This window comes from Solanum stenotomum, chromosome 8 (assembly GCF_019186545.1).
Source record: "Solanum stenotomum isolate F172 chromosome 8, ASM1918654v1, whole genome shotgun sequence".
NCBI lineage: Eukaryota > Viridiplantae > Streptophyta > Magnoliopsida > Solanales > Solanaceae > Solanum > Solanum stenotomum.
In genome coordinates this window covers 10,417,562-10,432,606 of record NC_064289.1, presented here as the reverse complement: position 1 = coordinate 10,432,606, position 15,045 = coordinate 10,417,562, and the positions used below count along the sequence as shown (strand labels likewise).

The 15,045-nt window shown below is 39.4% G+C and overlaps 1 protein-coding gene across 2 annotated transcripts in view; it reads left to right on the top strand.

Moving 5' to 3' along the window:
• The window catches only part of LOC125875187 (beta-galactosidase 17), a 49,291-nt gene extending 35,438 nt beyond the window's left edge, over positions 1 to 13,853 (top strand). For both annotated transcript variants that reach the window (XM_049556284.1, XM_049556283.1), the window contains exons 4-19: positions 20 to 108; positions 4,989 to 5,069; positions 5,678 to 5,772; positions 6,312 to 6,382; positions 6,649 to 6,739; positions 6,816 to 6,933; positions 7,011 to 7,106; positions 7,182 to 7,230; positions 8,391 to 8,578; positions 8,680 to 8,751; positions 9,213 to 9,362; positions 11,162 to 11,212; positions 12,510 to 12,675; positions 12,804 to 12,937; positions 13,046 to 13,111; positions 13,392 to 13,853. In XM_049556284.1, the coding sequence (XP_049412241.1) occupies positions 20 to 108; positions 4,989 to 5,069; positions 5,678 to 5,772; positions 6,312 to 6,382; positions 6,649 to 6,739; positions 6,816 to 6,933; positions 7,011 to 7,106; positions 7,182 to 7,230; positions 8,391 to 8,578; positions 8,680 to 8,751; positions 9,213 to 9,362; positions 11,162 to 11,212; positions 12,510 to 12,675; positions 12,804 to 12,937; positions 13,046 to 13,111; positions 13,392 to 13,499 (1,625 nt within the window). In that variant the 3' untranslated portion in view covers positions 13,500 to 13,853. The remainder of the gene's footprint in view (positions 1 to 19; positions 109 to 4,988; positions 5,070 to 5,677; positions 5,773 to 6,311; positions 6,383 to 6,648; positions 6,740 to 6,815; positions 6,934 to 7,010; positions 7,107 to 7,181; positions 7,231 to 8,390; positions 8,579 to 8,679; positions 8,752 to 9,212; positions 9,363 to 11,161; positions 11,213 to 12,509; positions 12,676 to 12,803; positions 12,938 to 13,045; positions 13,112 to 13,391) is intronic.
• The last annotated feature ends 1,192 nt before the right edge of the window (positions 13,854 to 15,045 follow it).

The following is a 15,045-nucleotide window of genomic DNA, read 5'->3' as shown; positions in this document are numbered from 1 at the left end:
TTTTTACTTCTTGCTGCAGAGTGGGATTTTGGGGGTTTCCCTGCTTGGTTACTTACAATTGAACCTACTGTAAAACTTAGATCATCAGATCCTGCTTTCATTAATTTGGTATGTTTTCTAATACGACTTGATTTAGTTGCTTATGAATTTCTTTGTGGTCTTATATGCTACACAAGACTTTCAAAATCCCACATCCACAAGTCAAATTCTGACCAGATTAGGCTTGTATAGGAGCTCACACTCTTGTTGTGATGAACTGTGCATTGTCCAAGGGATTCCAAGTGTACAATTGTAATGACCCTCCTGGTCACTTTTGTTTTTTGCCTGATGTGTGTAGTTTAGAACATTCCTGTAGCGACTCCAAGTCATTTACAACTTGCTGGAACTGACAGTTCGGTCACTTGGTCGTTCGTTTGGTAGTTATGCGATTTTCTAGTTTTTGGAGCCTTTTTTATGATTTCTTGGAGTGGACGACGTTCCACGATGGCTGTTGCTGGATTGGATCCTATTGGAGATACCATCACCCCGGGGTCATTCTTTCTAGCTGGGCTGGGAGCATATTGCTGGCTAGGTGGACTCGGTGATTTTGGCGATCGTCCCAAGCCCTTTCTTTTGCAGCCGGGCTGGGAGTGTGCTGTTGGCTGGGTGTCCCTGGGTCGCTCTTTCTAGCTGGGTTGGGAGCTGACTACATAATAGGACGATTCGCAATATCTACCTCACCCCCGGGTCCCTCTTTCTAGCTGGGCTGGGAGTGGATTGTCTGGTTTGGTCCCTCGGGGTCACTCTTTCTAGTTGGGCTGGGAGTGCACTGCTGGCTAGATGGAGTTTGATGGGTTATATCTTGGTTACTTTTGGTTGGGAGCCCAATTTTCTTCTTTCTCATTAGACTTAGCTATTTCGTGTACTTGTTGGGCTTATGGGGGTCCGTTCAGGTTTTATTTAACCTTGTGCACGAGTGTACCTTCTGGGCTTATAGGGGTCCAGTTAGGTTTAGTTTAGCTGTACTTAGTTTATTTCTGGTATGATCGTGTGCTTTCTTTTCATATCCGCTTTGACCTCTTTGTATCTAGATTTTATCCTTTCTTATTGTTTTTACCATTTTTGCTCAGTCGACCTTTGATGCTTACTGAGTACCAGTTGTTTTGGTACTCATGCTACACTATGCTTCTATTTTGTGATGCAGGTCCCAGTACCAGTTACCAGCGGTAATTAGTTCTTACCTTATTTTTGTAGCTGTGATTCGGAAATGAGGGTGAGCATTTGACGTTTTGGGTTTATCGTGTCTCCTTCTTTGTTTTAGCTACTCTTATTACTTTTCGAGACACTTTGTTGTGGTCCACATTTGGGACTTGTTCTCTTCTTTTAGAAAGCTTCGTACTAGTGACTTTCAGGTTTCGGGAGAGATTTTTGTAAATATTTATTTTGGTTTGCTTTTGCCTTGTTGTCCTTTGTTTAGATTATTGTTTTTGTTAGTTTCTACCCTTACGCTCATTACTTGATGTTTTGGGTTACAAGTTGGCTTACCTATTGGTGGGGTATAGTAGGTGTCATCATAACTCGAGAAATCGGTTCGTGACAAGTTGGTATCAGATCCCGGATCAAATAAAGCCAAGGCGGGCTGCTGACATAAAGTATCGTACCTGTGACCACATCGTCCGATGCCTCAGCCTCCACCCTCGCTGGAGGTTCATAGAAATGGCTATATCCGCCTTTGCCCTACCATCAAACCTACCACCTGACCTGCCTCCCCGGGGACCACCTCATATACCCTGATGACAACCTCTATAGTCTTGACCCTGACCACGACCTCTAGCTGGAGGTGCTGGTTGAGCTGGTAAAGTTGGGGAAGTTGTCTGAGGAGCAGGAGCAATCCGACTATGCTGATGGCAGTCCCTGGCCTAATGGCCCATCTCACCACACTCGAAGCAACCCTTTTGAGGGCGACTCCCAGGAGAACGACCACCATGGCCTGAAGAACTCGACTGAAACACCTCGCGGCCTTGACTCGAACCGACCTCACCCCGACCACCATCTGATGTCTGAAAAGAGGCCTGGGTAGGCCAACTAGACTGACCATGTCGAAACTGTCGCCCTGTCCTGTCATGATAATCTCTAGACCTAGGGTACACCTAACCCTCTCCTCCTCTGTAGGCAATATCATCTCCGCATGACGGGATAGCTTGTGGAACCTAGTCTCATACTCTGCCACTAACATGGAACCCTGCTCCAACCTGCAGTGCAGAACTGATCCCTGAGGCGGTCTCTGACGCTACGAGGGATAAACTTGGCCAAGAAGGCCTTGGAAAACTCAACCCATGATATCGGTGGAGACCCAACTGGCCTGGTCTGCATGAATGTGCGCCACCAATGCCTGGCTGGCCCGTCTAGCTTGTAAGTGATGAAGTCGGCCCCTATGGACTCCACTAGACCCAAAGTGTGAAGCCTCTCACGGCAAGTAGTTAGAAACTCGTGGGTATCCTCACCCACAACCCCAACTACACCAGCACCAGTACCGCAGGATCAGCCTATAGTGAGGGCACCTCAAATCCAGGTACCACCTGAGTGAATACAACTCTTGGCAGCGGACAAACCTATGTCGCTCGAGGACCAAAGATGCTTTGTGTGTTTCTCAGGTTGACACCACCGAGATTTTCTGGGGCTGTGGGTGAGGATACCCACGAGTTTCTTACTACTTGCCGTGAGAGGCTTCACACTTTGGGTCTAGTGAAATCCAAAGGGGCCGACTTCATCGCTTACTAGCTAGACGGGACAGGCATGCAGTAGTGGCACACGTTCATGCAGATCAGGCCAGTCAGGTCTCCATCGATATCATGAGTTGAGTTTTTCGAGGCCTTCTTGCCCAAGTTTATCCCTCGTAGCATTAGAGACCGACTCAGGGAATCAATTTTTTAGGTTGGAGCAGGGCTTCATGTCAGTGGCAGAGAATGAGACTAGGTTCCACGAGCTCTCCCGTTATGCGGAAATGATATCGCCTACAAAGGAGGAGAGCATCACGTGCTTTTTTCGTGGGTTGAGATTACAACTTCGGTTTGAGACCCAGTTCTTGGTTTCTGTGGGTCGATCCTTTTTAGACGTAGTTGACCGTGCTAGTACTATGGAGCATCTTCGTCGCAAGCCCAAGGGGGCAGCGAGAAGAGGGCAGCTACAACGACTCCCACCCAGGTCCTAGGGATTATCATGACAGGATCAAGCGACGGTTTCGACAGGGTCAGTCTAGCCGGCCTCTCTTCAGGCATCAGATGGTGGTTGGTTTGAGTCAGGGCTGTGAGGTGTTTCAGTCGGGTTCTTCAGGTCATGGTGGTCGATTTTTTGGGAGTCGCCCTCGGCAAGGTTGCTTCGAGTGTGGTGAGATGGGTTATTGAGCCAGGGACTGCCCTCAGCATAGTCGGATTGCTCCCGCTCCTCAGGTAGCTTTACCGACACCTCCAGTTAGAGGCCATGGTCAGGGTCAGGACTGTAGAAGCTATCATCAGGGTATACGGGGTGGTCTCTGGGGAGGCAGGTCAGGTAGTAGGTTTGATGGTCAGGGCAGAGGCGGATATAGCCATTTCTATGAAGCTCCAGCGAGGGCTGAGGCATCGAACGATGTGATCACAAGTACGATTCTTTTATGCCAGCAGCCGCCTTGGCTTTATTTGATCCGAGCTCTGATACCAACTGGTCACGACCCAATTTCTCGAGTTATGATGGCACCCACCATACCCCACCAGAAGGTAAGCTAACCCGTGACCCAGAACATCAAGTAATGAGCGTAAGGGTAGAAACTAGCGAAAACAATAATCTAAAAAAAGGGCAACAAGATGGAAGCAAACCAAAATAAATATATACAGAAATCCCACCCAGGACCTGGAAGTCACTAGTACAGAGCTTTCTAATAAAGAGAACAATTCCCAAAAGTGGCCTACAACAAAGCGTGTCTCAAAAAGTAATAAGACTAGCTAAAACAAAGGAAGGAGACAAGATAAATGCCAAGTGCTCACAACTGTAAAAAAAGGCTGGAACTGATCACCGCTGGTAACTGGTACTGGGACTTGCATCACGAAATAGATGCAGAGTGTAGCATGAGTATCAAAACAACAGGTACTCAATAGACATCAAAGGCCAACCGAGCAAAAAGGGTAAAAACAATAAGAAATGATAGAATCTAGACATAGATATGAAAAGAAAGCACACGATAGGCAACACTAGCCTATCCTAGACTAATGACATCATGCTCACAGTTGACGATGAACAAAACATACAACAACACTTAACACATAAGCATGCAATTCTACTAACATGGTACCACACCCGAAATATGGCCAATCGATCCTAATACAAGGTATCTAATCAAAGTAAAGTAAAAAATTGGTACCCGCTCCCAATCCACATGCTTTTACACAATTAAGATCAATCTAATAGAAAGGAAGCATTTCCTTCCCGAACGGCCTTTGAACGCTGTCATGCTATCAAATATAGGATCACAACGTTAGTACGGTCGTTTAGACACCAAAATTGTAACTAAACAACTTCCATAATTGCTTTTGCGGCCTTAGAGCTATCAATATAGAGTAGCTTTTTATCCTTCGGGGTGGCCCAGTGGTTTGGGCTTGGGACTTCCATGTTGGAGGTCTCAAGTTCGAAACCCCTTGCCAGCGAAAGCAAGGGGTTTGCCTTCTAGGTCGAGCTCGTCGCACCGGGCTTGCCTAGTGCGGGTTACCTCTCCTATGTAGTTTGCGAGCTATTGCATAGGAGCGGGAGTTTTACCCTGTGCGCACCCAAAGGGTAGCGGTTGTAGGTTTCCCTTGTCATCAAAAAATATAGAGTAGCTTTTCATCATAAGCTCGTAAACTAGGCCATGCACTTGCACTTTACCTTTCTTATAATAAAAAAAAGAAAAGGAAAGGACAAAATGGCAACTTTTTTTGCATTTTCTGCTTCATTTGCTCATTTTTTAGTGATATTTACGTACTTATATATTGATACAGGTTGAAAGATGGTGGGGAATTTTGCTGCCGAAGATAGTCTCTTATGCTTACAAAAATGGCGGCCCTATTATAATGGTTCAGGTGAATTGCACTTCATAAAGCTGGCTTCACTATAACCTAGCTACTAATCCAGTTAAATGCAACTCCACATCTAGGATGATAGGTTATAGCAAAATGTAATAGTAAAGCTACGCGCTGTAAGTTCTGACCAAATATGATCTGTTATCTGTAATTGCTATGATCTGCCCAGCGAAATATCTCACTTTGACATTGATCAAGGATCATAGGAGACTGAATATGTTAATAGTCAAGCATAAATGGAATGTCTTGTACAGTCTATTGGAATTGTGTTAGTCTCCTATAATGAAACATTGTTTTGGCAAAGTTGGAATCTACAGAGCTAAAATATGACATGTATTCTACCAACTATCTGAAACCCCATTGCTTGTCTTAGTAAATGGTAGATTTAAAAACCCATGTGTCACATTTGACCTTAATTTTGTAACAATATGAGTAAATGATAGGTTCAAGTTTCATTATTAAAATCCACAGAGGAGATATGAAGGGTATGTACTTTAATTTTATCACATGACGGAGTACTTGGCATTCCATGATTTTCTTTCTACCATGTTTCAGCTTTTGTATAAGCCAATAGTTGTTGATTGCACTGAATGGTGAAAATGGGACAGATAGAAAATGAATTTGGTTCATACGGAGATGACAAAGCCTACCTGCATCACTTAGTGAGGATAGCCCGCAGGCACCTTGGAGATGATGTTATTCTGTAAGTCTATGTTATGCACTTGGTTGTTTCCTCTCTTCTTCTTCTTTTTTTTTTTGTGAGAAAGGTAACATTATATTCATCAGCACCAACTTGGTGCTGCTATCAATATTTACGATTACAGAAGGTCTTGTTTAACTTACTAGGAGTCGAAAAATGTTTCTGCATCCTCTACATAATTTCTTTGCACGAGAAATGAAAAGACAAAAATCAACTCATCTTGGTTATTTCCTCTCTTTTGACTTAAACTTTCTCAGAAGTGTAATAAAGTTGCTTGGTGCTAGCCTTTCAATTTTTTTCTTTCCATGTGTGTGTGTGTATCTGCGTATACACTACCCTCCCCAGACAACTCTTGTGGGATCAACTGGGTATGTTGTTGTTGCATGTGTGTGTATGTCTGATTTCTCCCTGAATTTAATGTCACTTCTTCCCTGAACATGCTTGATACAGGAAATATCTTTTACGGCTCGGTTTTTATATATTATACCTTACCTCCGTTTTTGTTCTGGAGTTTATTATATTGACTACCTGATGGTTAACAGATATACAACCGATGGAGGTTCAAGAGAAAATCTTAACAAAGGGACTATTCCTGGAGATGCTGTCTTTTCAGGTAGCAGTTAATAACAACCTGTAAAACTTACCAATTCGAACCAAGTAAAGGTGCTACCATTTCGATCAATGTGGTTTGTGCACGTGATAATAGCTATTTGATAATTAAAGATATTAAGTAGCCTCCTAAAACAATTATGCGAGGATACTTCAATTGGTAAATATATTTTAGAAAATCTGTCTGCCTTCATGATGTGTTATTTTTCTCTTTGGAAGTTTCTTGGTTGGTTTTCTGGCTCTGTTCTAATCACGGATTCTTAATTTTAGCTGTCGATTTTTCAACTGGAGATGATCCATGGCCCAACTTTAAGTTGCAGAAAGAGTTCAATGCACCAGGGAAATCACCACCGCTTTCAACGTTAGTGTCTTTTTGTTTGTTCCTTTTCTATCTCACATCAGATGCTACAGATGATGTTGATAAGTTTGGTATCTAGGGAGTTCTACACTGGTTGGCTCACGCACTGGGGAGAGCATATTGCAAATACTGATGCAACTGTTACAGCATCTTACTTAGAAAGGATCTTGTCAAAAAATGGATCAGCTGTGCTCTACGTGAGTTTCTAATTCTTCTTTTACCATAGTGACATACCATTTCCTGATACCAAGCCAATTTATACTTTTTCTCCTAGATGGCACATGGTGGAACAAATTTCGGGTTCTACAGTGGTGCAAATACTGGTGCAGATGAGACTGATTACAAGCCTGATCTTACATCCTATGATTATGTGAGGAAGTTTCCAATATTTTTCGGTTAAAGTTTGTTGCTCTATCATAATCAAACTGAAAACCATCTTGTTCAGGATGCACCTATCAAAGAATCTGGAGATATAGACAATCCAAAATATCAAGGTGTACTAATCTGAGTATATACATGTACTCTTGCTTTAATTTATCATGAGAGAGTTTTTTCTTCGTCATCTTTTAACTTATTATGGGAACATTTAACTGAAATTGTACCAATGGTTAAACCATTGGGTCATGGAGCAACCTGTATATAATATATTACCAGTTCTTACTTTACTGCTAATTGGCCTAATGTGTTTTGAAGTTTTTGTTTTGTTTGTTTTCTGCTTGTCCCTTTCCATGGAATTAATTTTGCACTGGTGGATGACTGGAATTTTACTAGATTAGAGGATCAAAGGGGCGTAAGAGATTTTTACTTTTCAGTTTGGGACTCCTTTTTCTATTCTTCTTTTTTTTTTCCCTTAGAAGGAAGAAATACTTATATTTTCATGGACAAAACACATCATGGGAAGTGAATGATGACTATCTTTTTTCTCTCGAATGATCAAATTATTTTATATCTTGTCAACTGTTTCCTCTTAATAGCGTAACAACCAAGGACCTAGACAATTTAAAAAGAAGTATTTCTTTGCATCCAGTGTAGGATAGGAAAAAGATGAAGAATCTGTCCGTGTTAGATTATGAATTTGTAGGAGAAGTATGGCATATGTTCCTATTGTTATACACTGCAACAGAGAACTACCAGGCATGCGTATGTCACTTATGAGAAGACTCATACAGTCTGAAGAGGAAATTTCTTAGAACATTGTTTAGAGCTAACAGGGAAAAAAAAGGAATTAGATGTTTGTTTAGAATATTTGGGTCCATTGGCACCCAAGGGTGTGGCCTAGTGGTCAATGAAGTGGGATGAAACCAATAGATACGTGGGTTCAAATCCTAACATAGGCAAAAAGTGTTAAGTGATATCTTCCCATCCGCCTAAGCTACTTGTGTTGGTAGGAGGAAACTAGTACCTAGTGGAATAGTCTAAGTGTGTGTAAACTGGTCCAAGAAGTGTTTTTGGGCTCATTGCAGCTTTAACTTTGTTTTTTAAATTTGAAGTAGACACCAACTAAATATCCCTTATGCCTAGAAAACATCACTTTAATGCAATGCGATTTTTTCATGTAAATAATTTGCTGATCTTCTATGAGATATTATTTTTTCTATTTCCAACTTTTATTTAAAGAAAATTTTCTGTTAGCTACCTAATTATCTACTTTCAGCTCTTCGAAGGGTGATTGCTAAATATACTGCAGCACCTCTTCCTTCAGTTCCTTCCAATACTGAAAAGAAAGCATATGGACTTATTAAGTTGCAGAAGACTAAATCGTTGTTTAACATAGTTGATACCACATACTTTGATGGTGTCACTGAATCTGAAAACCCACTTGCAATGGAGTCTTTGGGCCAGGTATAAAACACTCCTGTCATTGGATGCATTATTCATAGTTCTGAATTTGTTGAGTGCCTGTAGGATATCATCCACCTCTTTCAATGTTTTTGCTTGTTCAGATGTTTGGCTTCATGCTTTATGTTTCTGATTACAAAGCAAAAGCTAATGGAAGTTTGTTATTCATACCAAAGGTAAGTGGTTTTGTCATATCACTGGAAAGCCTTCTTTCATGTGTGTGTTTTCTTGAGCTGGGTTGAAAGTTTCCATTTAATTAGTACTGGTAAATGGTTTTCACTTAAACAACTGTATTCTTTTCTACTTCCACTTTGGAGATTCACTGATGAGAATAGAGCTATCCCTTTGTGTCTCATTCATGCAGGTAGTGCCTGAGTTTCTTCTCCTTACTAAGAAGCTGTATCTTTGTGCTATAGAATAATATGTTCAATACACTTTGTGCATCCGGTAATATGACAGCTAGCTCATCTTAGCCGATTGGTAGAGGTGGACTTACTGTTTGTGTTAACCTCTTTGGGTTTGGGTCTGAACTTGTAAAAAAAAAAATTCAGAAGGAAAGGAAATATTTGTGTGAATTTTATATTTATTTTTTCACTGTCTCAACTCTATAAAGGAATGACTCAATATAATTTTGCAGGTGCATGACAGGGCACAAGTATTCATTTCATGCCCTTCAGATAACTATGAAGAGAATCCGAAATATGTAGGCACTGTAGCTAGATGGTCAAATACTTCAATCAGGCTTCCTCATACTCAATGTACTTCGGATAGCAGAATTTATATACTGGTAAATAGCACTCTCTGTTCTTCATTTCTAGCAAGGCTTTTGAGTTATGCTGCAATCCTTTCTGGAGATAGACTTTACTGTAAATTACAAAGATAGAATTTTTGTTGATTTTGATAACATGTTACGCAACTTCTTTCAGAAAAATAAAGCACAGATCCGCAACCAATGCTGCATTTTTAGAGGATTGTAATGAAATAGGGTGAACTGGTTTACAATGGGTATACAATTAAAAGGACGTTAGAAAAAGGAGTTCTTATCAGTAAATTATCCAATCATCTGTAACACAATAATCTGTGTGCTCCAAATATAAAAACAAAACAATGACACAGTCCACAGGATCAGTAAGCATGTCGTTTGTATACATGCAAGAATTTCCTTTTCATACCAACTGGTGTTCTTCTGCTGTTATATTCCCATATTGTGAAGAAATATTAGGATTAGGAATTAATAGGGTGAAAAAGTCAAAAAAGGTGTTGGAAAACTATACCAGCATGCATATGCTGGAATATATGGAAGGAGAGAAATGGAAGAATTTTTGAAGATAGATCAAACTCCATACAAAAGAGCAAATGGAATTGTATTACCTTTCAATGTTTTTGGTGTAAAGAACAATGTATAGATAGTGGAATTCTTAGGAGTTTTGGAATTATTCCCTTCTTGTAATCACACTTTTCGAGGTGACTAGCACACCTCGAGAAGTATCACTGCCTGAAAATTCCTCATCCTATAGCACCTTTCTCAGTGAATGTTTTTCTTGAATCAATTTACCCCCCTAATCTCTTCGAAACTAGTTTTTTTTTTTTTTTTTTATCCCTTGGAGACTCGAACTCACAACCTTAGGGTTGGAAGTGAGGGGTACTTACCATCCGAGCAACTCCCTCTTGTCTCTTCGAAACTAGCTTTGGCACGGTTCTCCTAAAGTTTTCAGCAAAGTAGCTGACCGAAGAAAGCCCCTTCTTCATCTCTCCCTTCTCCTTCTTGGTGTCCTCGGCATGTTCCCTAATGTGTTTTGTCAGAAAAACACCAAGGAAAGTGATCTATTTTCATAAAATTCTATTGTTTTGTTGGAAACTTTTAAGAGAAATAACTATGATGGATCCTATTCCCAGTAGTTTTTTTTTCCTTGATAATATTCTTTCGTCCCAATTTCCCTATTGATCTCCTTTCTCCTTCTTTTGTGCTTTCTCTACAGTTTCTGTTTTTCCTCATGTGTGGTGGTTGTGAAGCAAAAAAAAAAAAAAAAAAAGGAAAAAAAAAGGAGAGTGGATGAACAAAGAAATTCAACTAATCGTTGGTGGAAGGAGATTCCAGCCAGAGTGGGAGAGTTTGAGAAATATTGATAGAGAAAGAACAGGAGGGAAATCTCTTAAAAAAAGATGAAAAGGGAAATCGGGGGCAGCATGGGTTAAAGAGAGGGGGAGGAAGAGTGGAGGGGAGACGAAACAATGAAAAGGAAAAAGGAAACAAGAGAAAGTAGAGGATGGATGTAGATGGGCAATGAGAAAATAGAGGGAAAATGGTCCATTGTGCTACTATAACTTGGAAAGATACCATTAACTGTTCAAGCCTATACATGTAAGTGAACTTCAATGAAAAGGAACAACTGCATAGTTTCTGTAACCGAGCCATTTCTCCAAAAAGGGAAAAGGAAAAAGGAAAATGAACAAACTGTATCATTTTCCAAAGCAATTGCCATATTCAGTAAAAAATTTCACATTTCAGTTTGCTACTAATGAATGATGACAGCAAATCTCATCTGATTTATTTGTCTGCTACTTTGTTATTCCCTTGTTTTACAGGTGGAAAATATGGGGCGTATAAATTATGGGCAATACATTTTTGGCAAGAAGGTAAGTTCAGAATAGTTTACATTTACTTCTGTAGTCATCTGAGGTATTGGGGGCACAGTTTACCCATGAATTCTGAAAACTTTCTAAAACTTGTTCATTTGTATAAATAAACTATGAAGCAACTTGTCTCATTAATGATCCAATCATGGTAGAAAGACAATATGGATCTTAAAAGTCTTGGTGGATTTGAGATCATGGTTCTGCATGATCAAATATAAACATCACCCAATTGTGCTACTTAAGAAAAGCTTGAGTTATGTTAACTTTTGCATGAGTGAGTTATGAGAACACTTTCTTTGTGTTCTATATGTGAAGAAAATGGATTGTGGACTTAACACTGAAAGTCCATGAGGTGAAAATTATCCTCGACTTTATATAGAAGTTACAGCCCTTACCCCCTCAGCCAGTGGAATCCCCCTTACTCCCAGGCTGAACATTTGTAGCGTGTACAACATTAACATAGACCATGAATAAGTGAAGTACAAACTGTTTCAATATCCTGTTATTTAATTGGGCAACTCCATTTTGTTGAGGAGTATATGCACAAGATGATAGATACAAAATACCATTGGAAGACATAGAAGATGAGAAAAGTGCTGCGTAACACTCGGGTGCATTATCATCTGAGTAATTTTCTTAATATAAATACCAAATTGATTACAAATTTCAGCACAAAGGCCTTGAAAGATGAAAAATAACTCAACTCTATTTTTCATTAAAAACAACCACTGTAACAAAATCTATGTTGTTCGGATATGGATGTGAGAACCCGACACAGGTGCGGATCTGAAAGTTGGATTTGTCATAACCTAAATTTTAAGATTTGGGGATATGGATAGGACCATGAGTATGAGTGTTAAGACGTATATCACTGCGTATATAAACATATGTTTTTGGAAATTAATTGACATTATTAAATTAATGCTTGTATAAATTCTTTGTAATCTTTTATTTATAAATTATCTTGTGTAATTCCAAAGTATTTATAGTGTAATATTTGGTGTGTGCGTATTTAACTCAACTCAAATACCCAATCACCAAAACTTGTTGAAGAGATCTTGGGCGTACCAAATCCAGTGGAGATGCCACACTCACATCTAAATAATTTTCTACAAGAAGAATGTAACTTTTGCATTTCCACTATAGGTACCGTTAATCTACTTCAGCTGTTCAGCACATCTTCCTTTCATTTTTTTAGTTTTGGCAAGTTGCGTTGCCTTTCTATTTTTTCCCGCTTCTCTTTTCTGACTTCTTCCTCATAATCACAAAGGTATAAAATTTTGAACTTGATTTGCAGGGTATACTCTCTCCTGTTTATTTAGATGGTAAACCGTTGCAGAAGTGGAAAATGTTGCCGATTCCTTTTCACAACCTAAATGAGGATCAAAAGAATAATTCTGTTATTTCAGATGCATACACCGACCTTAGAAAATCTGTGCTGATAAAACTGAAAAACAAACAAAGTAAGTCTGGATTTATTATTTAAAAATGTTGGTGAATAGTAGAGTTTTGTGTGCAAGTTCTCATACAGTTGAAGATTCAGCACAGTGCAAGAGAATGGTGGATAGTGACGGTATTCATTCTTTTGCAGATTATCATCCAGCGCCAGCTTTCTACACTGGTCATCTTACAGTTGATGAAGTAAAAGACACTTTTTTGTCTTTTCGTGGCTGGAGTAAAGGGGTTGCATTTATCAATGGATTTAATTTAGGAAGGTTTTGGCCGGTAAATTATTTTTTTAGTTTCATAAATATTTCTTGTAGTGGTCAGATAATAAAATTCTGAAATTAATTCATTTTTCAAAATGGAATTTTCTGTTTGTCTCTATTGCAGTCCTTTGGACCCCAGTGCAACCTTTATGTTCCTGCTCCGATCCTGCAAGAAGGAAAAAATCTCGTGGTATGTCATTAAGAATTATTGGAATTCATCTTGCTTTCCTTCTCTATATCTCGGATTAAAGGTGACACGGGAATAAGATGGCAAAAAAATAGTAAATTCCTGGATCTTTTTTTTTTTCGAGAATCAATTGAATTTCCAAATTTAACCTGCTTTATTGTCCCACATTAATATTTTAGTCTAGGTGCACTAATTTTTTCAGGCTCCTCTAATTTGTAGATGTTGTAAGATGAATAAACCTCCAGAAGTTCTCATGCAATTACATTTCTTGTCCTGCATCTAGGTTATTCTCGAATTAGAGGCTCCAAATGCTGAGTTGTTTGTGACCTCAGTTGACCATCCAGATTTCACATGTGGTTCTTCCGCAAATTCACGAGTGCATCAAATCTGACATCATCATGACTTAGCCAAACCTGGAATGTTTGATTATCTTCATCTTATTAGCTGAATACTGTGTCCATGCATTGTTCCTAAACAACACGAGGATGTGTACTGAAAACAATGGAAAGGTGCAGCACCTATTTTGAAGCAAACATCTTTGGGCATCGACTGTTATATGTGAGTAGTTTGTACTCTTCAACTTCACACTCGGTAATATTTATAGTAAATTCCTTGAGATGATGTTGAAGAGATCATAGAATCCCGAGGGGAGAAACATAAAACTTTCTCCTCCTGAAATGTTGGTAGAGATGTTGAAGAGCTCAATTAGTTGAGATGATGTTGAATAGTCACTAGCTTGAGTTAACATATTGATGTGTATTTATTATTCACTGTTACATATTGATGGAAGCAGTTTGAGTTCATCTTTTAGAAATTACTTGTTCTATTTTGTTAATCACCTTTGCTTTATTTAAAATTGTTTGATGAATGACTCTTGACATACATGTTGAAAAGGTGGTTAAAGTTTTCAACTTGAGTTATAGAACCAGTAAAACCACAAATATTCTTTATTAGTAAACCAGATCTACATTCCCAGGATACTATGAATCCATTTGACTTAACTTTCCAGGATACTATGGTTAAGCCAATCCAAACAGGATGTACAAAGTGATGATAAAAAACTTTTGCTTCAACAATTTCCTACATTCATTTGTACAGAATTTGAGCCAGGACTCAACTGTATAACCTACTTGATCAATTAGAGAAACCATCCAATTAGTAACCCCGCTAACCTATAACTAAGATATACATTATATTGAATGAAAAAAAGAAGATCACAAGCTCTACACCATTCTTCGTAGAGAGCATCATTTTGAAGACTGTTGAGAAGCTGTTTTCACTTCTTTCCTGGATCCTGAAATGGCAGTTGCTGCAGCACTCATAGCAGCAGTAGCTACACCAACTTTTACGCCTCCTACAGCTTTAACAGCACCACTGATTTTGGAAAATACAGCAATTCCTCCAACAAAGATAGCCCTCAAGGCAACTGCTCGCTTTATCTTCATAGTAATTTCTCTTCCTATAAAAACATAGAAGACTAGTAAAGCTCAACATCAGAAACAAAACAATGCTATTGTTAAAGTAGCAAATGAAGTTGAAAACATTTTGCACAGGTTATTGTCACGTCCCGCCACTTAGCAGTAGAATTTTGCGTCCGGATAGGGGCGGAAGGATCTAGAGTTGTGGAGAGGTTTCCGGAAGACTCTAGAACCCTCTAGATTATTCAAGAAGGCTAGAGAATTCCCTAGAATTCTCTAGAATGACTTAGAAGGCAATGGAAGGTCCTAGAGTGTGTAGAGAGTTCTAGAGCCAGGACCAAAGTGTAAATATCTTAGGGACTTGTAAGTAAATTTAAATTGCACTTTAGTCCCTAGGTGCTAGTATAAATAGAGGTGCCCCTCATTTGCTAGGCACCCAGCAAGTTTGTAAGCAATCTTCCAAAGCTCAATACAAAGCCTTCTTCAAAAAGCCTTCTTTGTTCTTTCCAAAACTTTCCT